Below are 12502 nucleotides of genomic sequence, written 5' to 3'. Positions count from 1 at the left end.
TTGTTTTGTCTTTGGGCAGCTGAAACAAAAAGATTCTAGCTTGTTATGCACAGGGTAACAGAAATAAAATGATTTTATTTTATTTTTTTACGTAGTGCCCATTGAAAAGTAGGAGAGCCCTTTAAAGTTGCTGAGCTTAATTTCCAAGATATTTTTACTATGACTCGCAACTGAACAGTTAGCATAATGATCCCTGAGAATAAATTTAGTTCTAAACTTATTTGATAGCTATATATGGTTGCTGTTTGTGGACAAAGTCTTCTACAGTCTATCAAAGAGCTGCATCTGCGAAGGAAAATCTTTTGCAGCCTGGCTTGAATTTAAGATGGTGTGCGTGTAAGAATCGGACGCATATTTAAGCATGTGCTGCTAATTTTTCATTCTTTTAACCATGGCTTGAACTTCCCTGCGCCTGACTTCATATATAATGGCGTGCCTGTGGGAGGTAGGTGTGGTTTTCCCAAAATGGCTTGGGACCTGGCAAGCCGAATTAGGCTTGTGGGCTAGACATTCCCCCACCATCGGCCTGTTTCCTTATCCATGTACAACTTAGTGTATGAGACAACTAGACAATAGGATCTGCAACTGACAGAGTGATGAGAACAAACGTATCAAAGTATAGAGCTTTAGAGATATTGTTGAAAGAAATATTTTATCTTTTGATGGGAGTGGGTGGGTATTTTGCAGTACAAAATGTTGACCAGATGTGAATGCTTTCCGTTTGGTTTACTGGTGGGATGACATAGGGTATTCAAAAGGTAAACCCTTTAAAAGATGAATACCGACCCCATTGTTTCCACTGTGGTTTTTCCGAAGCATTTTCCAATTTAATAAAGAAAAACTGGTGTTGCTTTGAACTTTGTCAGGATTGTTCTAGGCCACAGTTTGAATGATCCAAAGATTCCTATGGAAAATGTGATTTCCCACCAGCAGCCATACTTCTCTCCTAAACTGCAGTTCGATCAAGGAGATAATAATTTGGCAAGCTTTGAATGAATAGTAAAAAATAAAAATTCCCATTAATGCCTTTGAACTGTAGATGTGCATGAGACCCAGACAGGCTGTAAAAAGGTATTGTTAAATGTTTACGTAACAAAAACCAACAATTTCCTCTAACACTTCCCCTAAAAGTTTTTATTTCTCTTCAGCAGGGGGTTCATTTACAAGCATTTTTACAAAGCAAATTCTTTGGTGCTTCATTCAAAGGTGAAATTCAACAGGCGTGCAGGAATTGATTTCAGTTCATTTTGTTGCAAATAGTTGTGTTCATGCGTTTTCTTTATTTTTTTGCCAGAAATATTCTGGCCATTTTAAAATGGTCATTTTAAAATCTGACTGTAAATAAATAGCATTGAAGCATGGCTCAGAAACTGGGTTGTAAGTTAGCTTGATCATTATACTACAGGAAGTGCTTTGTGCTTTCATACAAAATGAGCACTAAACATCAGTGTTTATAAGAAGTGAGAATGGCTGTTACTATAATGATTATTTGAAATTATTAGTCATTTTTCTTATAAGAAGTAACACAAAGCAACTTAGAAATATTCATTAAAAGCTACATAAAACTAAAACAGAGTAAAACACATTCATGTTTATAAAAAGCAGGGCTGAGACTTTCCACCCATTGAAGGAGGCCACATAATTAAAAACCAAAGGGCTGGTTGGAAAAGACACATTTTTTGCCTTCTAAACTTTTGCCTTTTGGCTTCTGAACATAGGTACAGTGGTACCTTGGGTTACATACGCTTCAGGTTACAGACTCCGCTAACCCAGAAATAGTGCTTCAGGTTAAGAACTTTGCTTCAGGATGAGAACAGAAATCGTGATCCGGCGGCGCGGCGGCAGCAGGAGGCCCCATTAGCTGAAGTGGTGCTTCAGGTTAAGAACAGTTTCAGGTTAAGTACGGACCTCTGGAATGAATTAAGTACCTGAGGTACCACTGTAATAGGAGATTGCATTACATTAATAGGGAACTAAAATGCATGTCATATTCATGACATTCAGAGAATTGGTATTTGTATAATGGTAGATTTGCAACTGTTCTGAAATGAAACAAATGAAGTATATTTTTCCAACCAAGTATGCCCATTTTTGATTGCAATAAAAAGGCACTTGAGAGCTTGTCACGGTTTGTAAGAAATTGCATGCAGTTACTATTGCGAGACACCAAGTGAAACTGCCCCAGCTCTCACCTCGGGAACCGAGGCAATTTCACCTAGGCTCACAGGCAAGGACAATGCAGCTTGATTATAAATAGAGCCTCTTAAGTGCTTTGCAGAAAAGGGGGAAAAAGTGTACAGGGGACTTCAGGGGGAGGAAAATAATGGGAAGGCTCATTATGCCAGAGAAAGATCCTATTCTTTTATCGTTAAAATACTTCTGGTTCCATGGAATGTGAGAGTATAGCACTATAACACCATTGGGCTGGAATGCCATACAATTAAGGCCCCCCCCCACTTTTCTAGCCACTGTCATTCACTATGTTGCTAAAATAGCCATGAATGGAAAGATTTTTCATTAATACTACTGTATTTTTAAGATTAGCATTATCGTACAATAGTATTGTAGCTCCATAATACCAAATAGCAACAACATTGTAGCATTGTGGTTTTGGAGTGTGAGATATTTCTCTTCTTCCAGACCTTTGCCTGATTAAACAATCTATGGCCTTTTAAATGTGTCGGGGAGGTTATTGTTGTGTTATATGTTTTGTGCTTTTATACTATAAACCACCCTGTGATCTTTGTATGAAGGGCAGTACAGTATATGCATTTAAAATAATAATAGTAATACTAATACATCACATTTAAAACAAAAATCACTGAGCAAGCCATCGTGTCCAGTGCAAATGTTACAACGAATGTCTGAAAGGCTTAAAATGTCCCCACCCACAGCAGCTCAGTTTCACACACTGGTGTGGGCAGAAACAGGGAAGTGCAGTACTCAGTACTGTGTTGAAAGTTGATGGCAATTCTGTTTATAGTTTACAGCTGAAGATTAGTATCAGGTATTAGTATCAAGTATTATTGGCACCAGTGGCAATTTTATAGTTTATACAAACAATGAGGCATATGTCAGAACGATGCATATGGTCTACATCACAGCTTGGCTTGCATGAAGCACTCGTATTTAAATATTTTAATTATTATTTTTTCTCCTTCCTGTATAAACCCTGTAGACTAGCACTGCTGCTGATACAATATAACATTTTAGTTGCGGACAATAGTCCAAGCGATGGAGGTTATTATGTATCATTTTGGGTTTGTGTGACGATTTTAGCATATACCCTTTGACAAAGCTCTGTGGAGTACAGTACAGTATTCGGGGACGATGCTCTGATTGTATGTAGTTGTTTTATCTTTGTTTTAAATAAAATTTGGGGGTGGGATATTAGCACTTGTTAGGAGGCAAGCGTCTGGACATCTTCACAGTAATTATTATGATCATTATTTATTAAATTTGTTATCTTGTTCAAGGCAACCAAAACGACTTACAACCAGATAGTAGCCTGTTATTGACATAAATCTTGGAGACAAATGTCCACATATGTTTATGTTGAGGAAATCATTTGTAGAGTTGTTTGAAAAAATTGTATTACAGTGGTACCTCGGTTACAAACGCTTTGGGTTACAAACTCCACAAACTCAGAAGTAGTACCTTGGATTGAGAACTTTGTCCCAGGATGAGAATGGAAATCGTGCGGTGGTCGCAGCGGGAGGCCCCATTTAGCGAAAGCGTGCCTCAGGTCAAGAATGGTTTGAGGTTAAGGACGGACCTCTGGAACGAATTAAGTTCGTAACCCAAGTACCAATGTAGTTACATATAAATATTTTCTCATCCGTAAAAGAAATGGTAAAATGGTATCCAGGATTGAAGACTGCAATCCGAAGTACACTTATATAGGACTGAGCCCTACTGAACATAGTGAGACTTAGTTCTGAGTAAACATTCATAGTACTGCTTTGTAAGACTGGTTTGGGCAAAGAGACGAGGGGAGAGACAGCATGTGACCTTTCTTGTATCAGGAAATTTTTAATGTCTGATGTTTTACCATTTTTTATGTGCTGTAAGCCGCCCAGAGTGGCTGGGCAACCACAGCCAGTTGGGTGGGGTATAAGTAATAAATGATGATGATGATGATGATTAGTCCTGTTGGCAATTCTTGAGATCAAGAGCATTACATTTGTGTAGATCCTTTATTCCACAGAGAGCAGAACATATTTTCAAATGCATCTTGTATTAAGTTGGTTTATCTATTAACCTCAATTTTAATTTAAAACATATTATTATTATTATTACTATTACTATTACTATTACTATTATTATTATTACTACTATTAAATTCTTCACCATAAAGTCCAAGGGCAGGTAACGGCAATTTAAAATAAAATATTAAAAACCATTTTAGAAACAAAGAATTACAGTCACTGAAAGGGTGAGGCCTAAAAATGTGCACCTTGGGTGTCAAAGGCCAGAGTAAATAAGTTTAGAAGATTTGTCTTAGTGGGGTTTTCTACCAAATACAGAAACATAGGGTGCAAAGTTTAATAGGAAGATGAATGAATTTGAAGCTTTGCTTCATTTTAATATGAAGATTTAATATGTTAGCGCCAGAATGCAGGTTACACCAGGGCTGGCTTACGGTTGAAGATTAGTATTGGGTATTAGGCAAGGTGAGGAAGCTGCCTCAGGCAGCTGATTTTGGATGCCACAAAATGGCTAGTTATTTAATTTATAATTACTGTATTTTGCATGAAGAGGTGGTTGTGGGATTTCTTTCCTGGGTGCCAAAATAACCTGGCTGGTCTTGGCTGCTATGCGCCTTGACTCAATGCTGGGACAGAGCCCCATTTGCTGTGCCAACTCAGGCATTGGGATGTTTTGGTGAGGTAAAAAGGCACATATATTGAAGTGTTGGAAAAATCAACATTTTTAGAAAAATAGTACATAATTGATAAACATTGTGAAGACAAACAAGTCCCCACTCCCACTTCAGTGTAAAGCCCTGAAAAGATGTGCCTCTGCGATATAAATTCCTTATAAAATACCATTATGGCTGATAACATGAGAAAACAAGGAAAGATTTGTTAGCGGGTAGCATTATAACAACACCTAATGCAAATGTGGCGGTGGTGTTTTCCCCCAAACCATTTGTTATAATAGAAGTTGTATTTAGGTGTAGAGAAATCTGCCCTTGCAAGAGGAACATTAACTCTTGAGTGGCACTTCAAACCAATGTAAAGCAAACGAATGCAAAGCTAATGGTTTCTCGTGAGGTACTATTGTTGATGTTTGCAGTAAAAGGGGACATGAGCATCACCTACTCATTCCAGAGTTATGGAGACAGATAACAGTATTTTAAAATGGAAACAGATGCAAAGTGCAAGGAGAAATGCTGTGGGGGAAAACGGCAGGAATTTAGTATGCAGCAGAGGCTCAAACAGAATATAAGAACCCTGGGATAGCGATGGGGGCCAGTTAGTAGCACTTGGAAAATGTAGGTGTGTTTTGAAAGACCATTTTTTTTGTATTTAAGCTAACCTGCATTTGAAACCCCTCCTGATTCATATTAGGATTTCTGCCGCTGAGTCATGGCAGACAGAAGACCAGAGAAGTCATGTGAACAAGCATGTGAATCACTCAGACAGCAGGATTACGAAGTGGCGGTGAAGCACTGCACGGAGGCCCTCTTTTCCCTCAGCCGGTACCCTCCCAGTCACTTCCCAGAAGCGTGTCAGGCTGAAATCGACCGCATCAAAATTGAGAGCCTTCTCTATAGAATCGCTTCTTCTTTGCAACTCGTGAGTGTGATGTTTACAATCGAATCCAGTGAAAATAATTTGATTTTATTGTATGAGTACGTGGAAATCGAAAAGCCTTTATTGACATCACACTATCCTGCTGCTCAGAGCTAGCAGTCAATTATTTACCTGCTTGGCTACATAATTGGAGTGGGAGACATACTTGGTCCCCGTGCTCTTAGCTTTCATGGAAGGTGGGCATACACGGTCTGGTTTTTTTGCCCTCTTTGTTGGGTAAAGTAAAAGATGCACGGACGGGGGTTCTTTATTTTGCCTTATTTAAAACAATATTTGTGTTGTACCGTCGCTGGAGAGAGACACTGTTTCAGGTTAGAAAGGTGGATGAAGTGGGTTTGCATTGCCTGAGTAGGGGTGGGGGGGAAGGTGAGGGAACAGGGCGGATGTGCCGCAGGTATCCGATGAAACAAATAGGTGTTTGTTTGCTTAACATCTGGTTCAAATTTAATTTCAAGACTGCCTGCATAGAGCAGCTTTCGAGATTAAACCTAAGTGCAGTTTAGATCTGATTTATTAATGGGGGCAAATGTTTCAAATAGTAGGACTATTGATTTTTGTACTGTTGCAAACCTTTGGGGTTCTGCAAGTCTGTGGATATCTTCCTTGGTGTGTGTGTATAGGGGGTCGAGGTTGTGTGTGGTGCTAGTTTGGCTGCATTAGGGATCCCCAAGTGGAGAATGAATTTACTGATTGTATTTAAGATTTGAGCTGCAGTTTTGATTACCAACTGTGAACGGGTGCATAGACAGTTTCACTGAAATCAGAGAAGTTTGCATACTCCTGGCTGTGCTTGGATTACAGTCAGAGTGCTGCTGAATTAATCACATGTTTCTGTTTAACTGCTGCCTTAAATAAATTCATAAGCAAATATGTACTTTTGCTTATGCTGTGTCTAACAATATATATATTTTTCTTTTTTCAGAAAAACTATGGAAAGGCAGATGAAGACTGCAGGCACGGTATGAAGACGCAGTTTTTTGTTACAGCTTATAGCAATGTGGTTGCTTCTTTGGAGTTTTAAGCTTTAAGAAATCACTTCAAATCTGGCTCTCTAGAGAAAAGGATTTGTCCAAAATGGAAGTATTGCTGTGAGCTTTATAAAAACAATATTTGCCACTTTGCAAAGAGAAATCGTGCAGTTCGTCACAGAGTATGTTCTCTAAGTATCAGCAATCTTCTTGCACTCTCTAAAGTAGAGTAATGAGAACATAATCCTAATTGCTGTTTAAAATGTACCGTATTTTTCGCCCCATAGGATGCACTTTTTCCCCTCCAAAAATGAAGGGGAAATGTGTATGCGTCCTATGGGGCGAATGCAGGCTTTCGCTGAAGCCTGGAGAGCGAGAGGCATTGGTGCGCACCGACCCCTCTCGCTCTCCAGGCTTCAGGAAGCTATCTGCAAGCCTTGCAAGCCCGGCGGAAGTTCCCGCGGGCTCACAAGGCTTGCGGGCAGCAGCCTGCAGCCCGGGCGAGTGTCCGCAAGCCTTGCGTGCCCGGCGGGAGGTCCCGCTGGGCGCGCGAGGCTTGGGGCGGCAGCCTGCCCCCCGAAGCACGCGGAGCCCTCCGGAGGGCTGCCCGTGCTTCGGGCGAGTGTGCGCAAGGCTTGGGGCGGCAGCCGCGGCTGGGGGGGGGATAATTTTTTAAAATTCATTCCCCCCCCCAAAAAAAACGATGTGCGTCCTATGGGCTGGTGCGCCCTATAGGACGAAAAATATGGTACTCGGTTGTTGAGTCTACCTGCTGTGCTCCAGGGTTCAGTAGTATCACTGTTAACTCTCAACCTGATACAACAAAATGCTGGAGTCAGTTGAATTAAAGTATGTATTTAGAAACATTGCCCTGTAGGCCAGTGGTGGGGATCCTGTGGCCTTGCAGGTTTTGATTCGTTGGAACTCCTATCATCCCCGATTGTTGGCCTTGCTGGCTGCAGAATTGAAGTATAGCAGCCAATGGAGGACCATGATTTCCCACCCCCTGCAGTAGATTATGCAGAGTAGTGCAGCTTCTCTATTACTAGCTTTTAGCAATGGGAAGCACTTTGGAAGCTGAACATAGCTGCATATGGATGCCAGGTAACTTTCAATATAAAATAATAATAATGACTTACCGTATTTTTTACCCTATAAGATGCACTTTTTCCCCTCCAAAAATGAAGGGGAAATGTGGGTGCGTCCTATGGGGCAAATACAGGCTTTCGCTGAAGCCTGGAGAGCGAGAGGCTCTCGCTCTCCAGGCTTCAGGAAGCTCTACGCGACCCTCCGGAGCCCGGCGTGGCCTGCCTGCCCTCCTGGGCTCCGCGCAGCTCTGCGCAACCCTCCGGAGCCCGGCGCCAAGCCGCGCCGGCCTCCGGAAGGTCGCGCAGAACTGCCTGCGCTCCTGGACTCCGCGCAGCTCTGCGCGACCCTCTGGAGCCCAGCGCCAAGCTCCTGGGCTCCGCGCAGCTCTGCATTCCGAAGCCTCGGGCGCGCTGAAGAGCGCGCCCGGGCTCCGCACAGCTGTCCGCAAGCCTGGGGAGACCGGCGAGGCTCCCTAGGCTTGCGGATAGCAGGCTGCTATGGGGGATGGGGTTGGGGGAAGCTCGGGCTTCCCCTGCGCCAGCCCCGTGCCTGGGGGGGAAATAATTTTTTTTCTTTATTTCCCCCCCAAAAAGCTAGGTGCGTCCTATAGGGTGGTGCGTCCTGTGGGGCGAAAAATACGGTAATTTGCATTTCTGGTGATCCTGCTTGCCATGCTTATTTATTCTACAGTATTCTGACATGGTTGCCTTTAACAATCTTTGTTCAGAGGTTTGGATTTTTGTTTAAATGACTCTCCTCATTAAATAATTATGCTGTGAGCTTTAATTGGCTTGAGAGGTAGGTTCATTAACACCCATGTATTAAACAGCTAAAGCGAAATTGATGGGGAGGAATTTTAATGGGAATCATGTGTTGTTTTGGTTTTTGTGTATTACAGTCGTTTCAGATGGGGGGGGAATCCTTTCCTCCTTGCAAAAGGTGGCAGCTTTCATTATCTTAAAAGGCAGCTCTTTTGAGGTTTAGTAATATGAAAACTTACTTACATTGGGTTGGTTACAAGACATGCTGGATCAGTAAGTGCTATTGACTGAAAGCTCTATGCAATAAAGCATGGAATTGGAAGGAGACATATAGGAACATATATAGGAAGTTACCTTAAGACTATTGGTCCATCTAGTTCAGTATTGTCAACACTGATTGGCAGTGTCTCCCCAAGATTTCAGGCAGGGGTCTTTCCCAGGTGTACCAACAATGTTTGGGATCTACTGGTTGCAAAGCATGTGCTTTAAGATTGAGTTGTGACCCTTCAGTTCTGATCCAGGACTCCAGAGGCTCATTCTCTCGCCCCCCCTGCCCCGCACTGTTCTGAATGTCCCTGTTTGTTCAAGTGTATTGTTGATTCTCCGTGTTTTATGGCAAATGGTATTTTCAATTTGTTTTGAACGCTGTATTTCATAAATGTTAGCCATTGTCGGCTCTGATGAGAAACAGGATGATAAATTTAATTAATATATACATGTTGATCTCTGTCTCTGTCTCCCTCTCTCCACAACTCAAAAACATTTCACTACTCTGCTAATGTTTCTTTTACTCTCAATGATGGGAGAGCAAAGGGAGGTATTTGTGGGTGCCAGTTTGGATACCCTAGTCTTAACTTATGTCAGTTCCAAAATGTAACAAGAACTGCCTGTCTCATTTCATAACATATTTTGGACAAAGAGCACCAAAGAACAAAGAGTATGGTGCTCTCCATTTTTTAATTAGATTTTGTTCATGTTAGGGAGATGACCCAGCCCTACATTAAACACTGTTAAATCCCACTTAATTCGTTGAGAGAGTTACATACATCAGTGTTGACTAGATCACTGATCTTCAACTGGTGGGTCAGGACCCACCGCTGGGCTGTGGTCTGATCCAAGATGGACAGAAGCACTACTACCATGGAAATATATGGTGAAAGATTAAGAAATGGGTCTCCAAATGCATGTTGAAAAGATTGAAGATATCTGGACTAGATGATGCTGTTATGTTTTGATAATACAAATAGGATATTAATTAAAGCTTTGTATCTCTACCTCTCCTGCAGTTGTGGCTTTTGTTGTTAAATACGTTGCCAGTATCTGTACATTGGGAGCACAAAATTCATGTCAAGATTTAATTTTGTATTATTAAAATTAAGCCAGGACAGACATTACATAAAGAAAATACACAATGCTGATTTGATTAGGACTGGTTCTGGCGTAAATAGGTTATTGATTATTTCCTTCAGATGCAGTTCACTGGAAATGTATTCTGTGCTTCCTTTATTGAAAATGAATTTCAATTAGGAAAAAGCGTGTAGAAGAGCAGTGGAATTTTAGAAGTACTCTTCATTAGGACAGAAATTATGCAGGACAAATTCCTAAGATGAGGATGGGGAACTTGTTGCCTTCCAGATGATGTACGGTTATAACTCCTACCATCCCGGAATGTTGACCAGATATAGCACAATGTTTAAGTTCAAAGCAGAGCTAGAAAGTTTCACATAAAACGTGAGCAAAAGGAAACCACAGAGTGGAAAATGAGGGAGGATATTTTAAGATTATATTTCTGGAAAACCCCCCACTTAATTTTACTTTTGTGATGTAGTTCAAGTTGGGGTGCCTTAAAAAACTGGTGTAAATAATTGGTGGCGAATAATGGAATATGATTTTCACTTTAGTATTGGGAGAAGGACTGGACAAGGAAGATGACACTTTCCGTGCAGTGCTTTGCTGCATGCATCTTAAAGGGAAGCTGCAGATTGTATCGAACGCTCTTTCTAAATCACTGATGGGTGAATCACTGGTAGGTGACAATTGATTATCTCTAGTTTTTTGAACTAATATACTTTATCTAGTAACGAAGGGGCTATGTCAGTAACTTTCAGCACTAAATGAATTGTGCTGAGCCCTAGTGAATATATTAATGCATGCGGATGTTTATAGATAAAGTGAAACATGACTCCCAGTTATATCCACGACTCTGATCCAACAGAGTTTGGCAGCTGTTGCATGTAACAAATACATTGGGTTGGATCCAGAGCTGCAGGAAGTCTTTTATCCTTGTTTCTAGCATCTAAGATTATGAGTGTGTAAAGCATGTGAGAGGGCCACCTGAGTTTGCTTCTCCTTGTATTCTGGCTTCTGACTGGAAAGGTAATTGATTTGTAGCACTCAAGCAGCAACTTCACTAGCTGCCTCTGCCTGCTGCTGACAGACTGCTCAAGACTTGCATCCTGTGGTATTGCTTGCAGTGGCCAAATACTCCTTCCCAGCTTTCACCAAGGAGTCTACAAAAATCTCTCCGCTGCTGCTAGGCCAGGCATAGACAAACTCGGCCCTCCAGATGTTTTGGGACTACAATTCCCATCATCCCTGACCACTGGTCCTGTTAGCTAGGGATGATGGGAGTTGTAGTCCCAAAACATCTGGAGGGCCGAGTTTGCCTATGCTTGTGCTAGGCCTTTTACTTCTGCCTTCTGACCTTCATCCACTTCTACGCTGAGTCTAGACTAGAGGATGGTGTCAGCCTTCAGTTTCTTTTGGTTTAAGCTGCACTGGAGATGGTGAAATCCACATAGCCATGGCTCTTTCAGACATACTGACTTCCCTTGGATTTCTTAAATAGCAGTATGTTAATAGGGTAATAAGTTAATAGGATCAATATTTTGACGAGTGATCCAAAGTATGTTAACATAAAATTAACTCAGTATAGGAAAGCAATATAGGAAAGCTATAATGAAGTTCTGTTTTTTAAAAAATAAACAGCTGAAAGCCTTTTCTTGTTTAATTTTCTTTCAAAAGCCAGGGGTTCGGTTTTCTTTTGCAGGTGCTGATTCATTAGCAAGAGATAAATCCACAGTCTTAAAAGTTTAACTTCCACCTTAAAAAAAGAATTTGAATCAAACCGTTTATGTGTTTTATCTTATTTCTTTGGGTCCACTTATATTTGAAGGACTAAGGAAGTTTTCTTTTTTGTTCATAAATTTGACTCCTGTGAGTAGATTACATCAGGATTCATTGCTCTTTTGCTGATGTTTATGAAACACATTCTAGCAGGACACACAGGTTCAGGACACATGCATTGTCAAGTAAAGAAAGTGTGTTTGTTTTTAAAGCTATGGCTGATACAAACAATATTAAGCATACACTTTTTGTTATAACTGCACATAACCTTGCAAGATTTACTGATACCAGCTTAAAACATAACAGCTGTGCTAAAAAAGAAGTTGGAATCAAAGATAAAATCTGAAGACCAAAAAATTGCATGGATTGTCACGTGTTTGTTATATACCGTATTTTTTGCTCTATAAGCCACACGTTTTCCCTCCTAAAAAGTAAGGGAAAATGTGTGTGCGTCTTATGGAGGGAATGCAGGCTTCGCGGGCTATCCCAGAAGCCAGAACAGCGAGAGGGAGCGCTGCGCAGCGCTCCCTCTCGCTGTTTTGCTTCTGGCTTAGCTGCGCAAACCCTCCGCAGGGCACGGGGAGCCTTAATCTCTATAAATTGCAATCCAATAGTCCCCAAGTGGGTGTCTTTGGGCCATAGGTGTAGATCTTCCTATCCATAGGCAGCACCAGAGGTTGCAGCCACAGAAACCTCTGTGGCTATCCCTCTTCTTCCATTGGTGCTCTGATGGTAGAGG

General features: G+C 41.3%; 1 protein-coding gene across 6 annotated transcripts in view; it reads left to right on the top strand.

The window, feature by feature from the left end:
* HELZ (helicase with zinc finger) overlaps positions 1–12502 on the top strand; it is a 116546-nt gene that overhangs the window by 20036 nt on the left and 84008 nt on the right. For 4 of the 6 annotated variants that reach the window (XM_083598527.1, XM_083598525.1, XM_083598526.1 and 1 more), the window contains 3 exons: positions 5574–5801; positions 6742–6778; positions 10539–10663. In XM_083598527.1, coding sequence (XP_083454653.1) covers positions 5592–5801; positions 6742–6778; positions 10539–10663 — 372 coding nt within the window. In that variant the 5' untranslated portion in view covers positions 5574–5591. The remainder of the gene's footprint in view (positions 1–5573; positions 5802–6741; positions 6779–10538; positions 10664–12502) is intronic. The other 2 variants (XM_083598530.1, XM_083598529.1) reach the window with 1 other exon arrangement.

The sequence above is a fragment of the Podarcis filfolensis genome (genome assembly GCF_964270895.1).
Source record: "Podarcis filfolensis genome assembly, chromosome: 2".
NCBI lineage: Eukaryota > Metazoa > Chordata > Lepidosauria > Squamata > Lacertidae > Podarcis > Podarcis filfolensis.
Note: the sequence above shows the minus strand (reverse complement) of the source record. Positions and strands in the feature narration are given on the sequence as shown.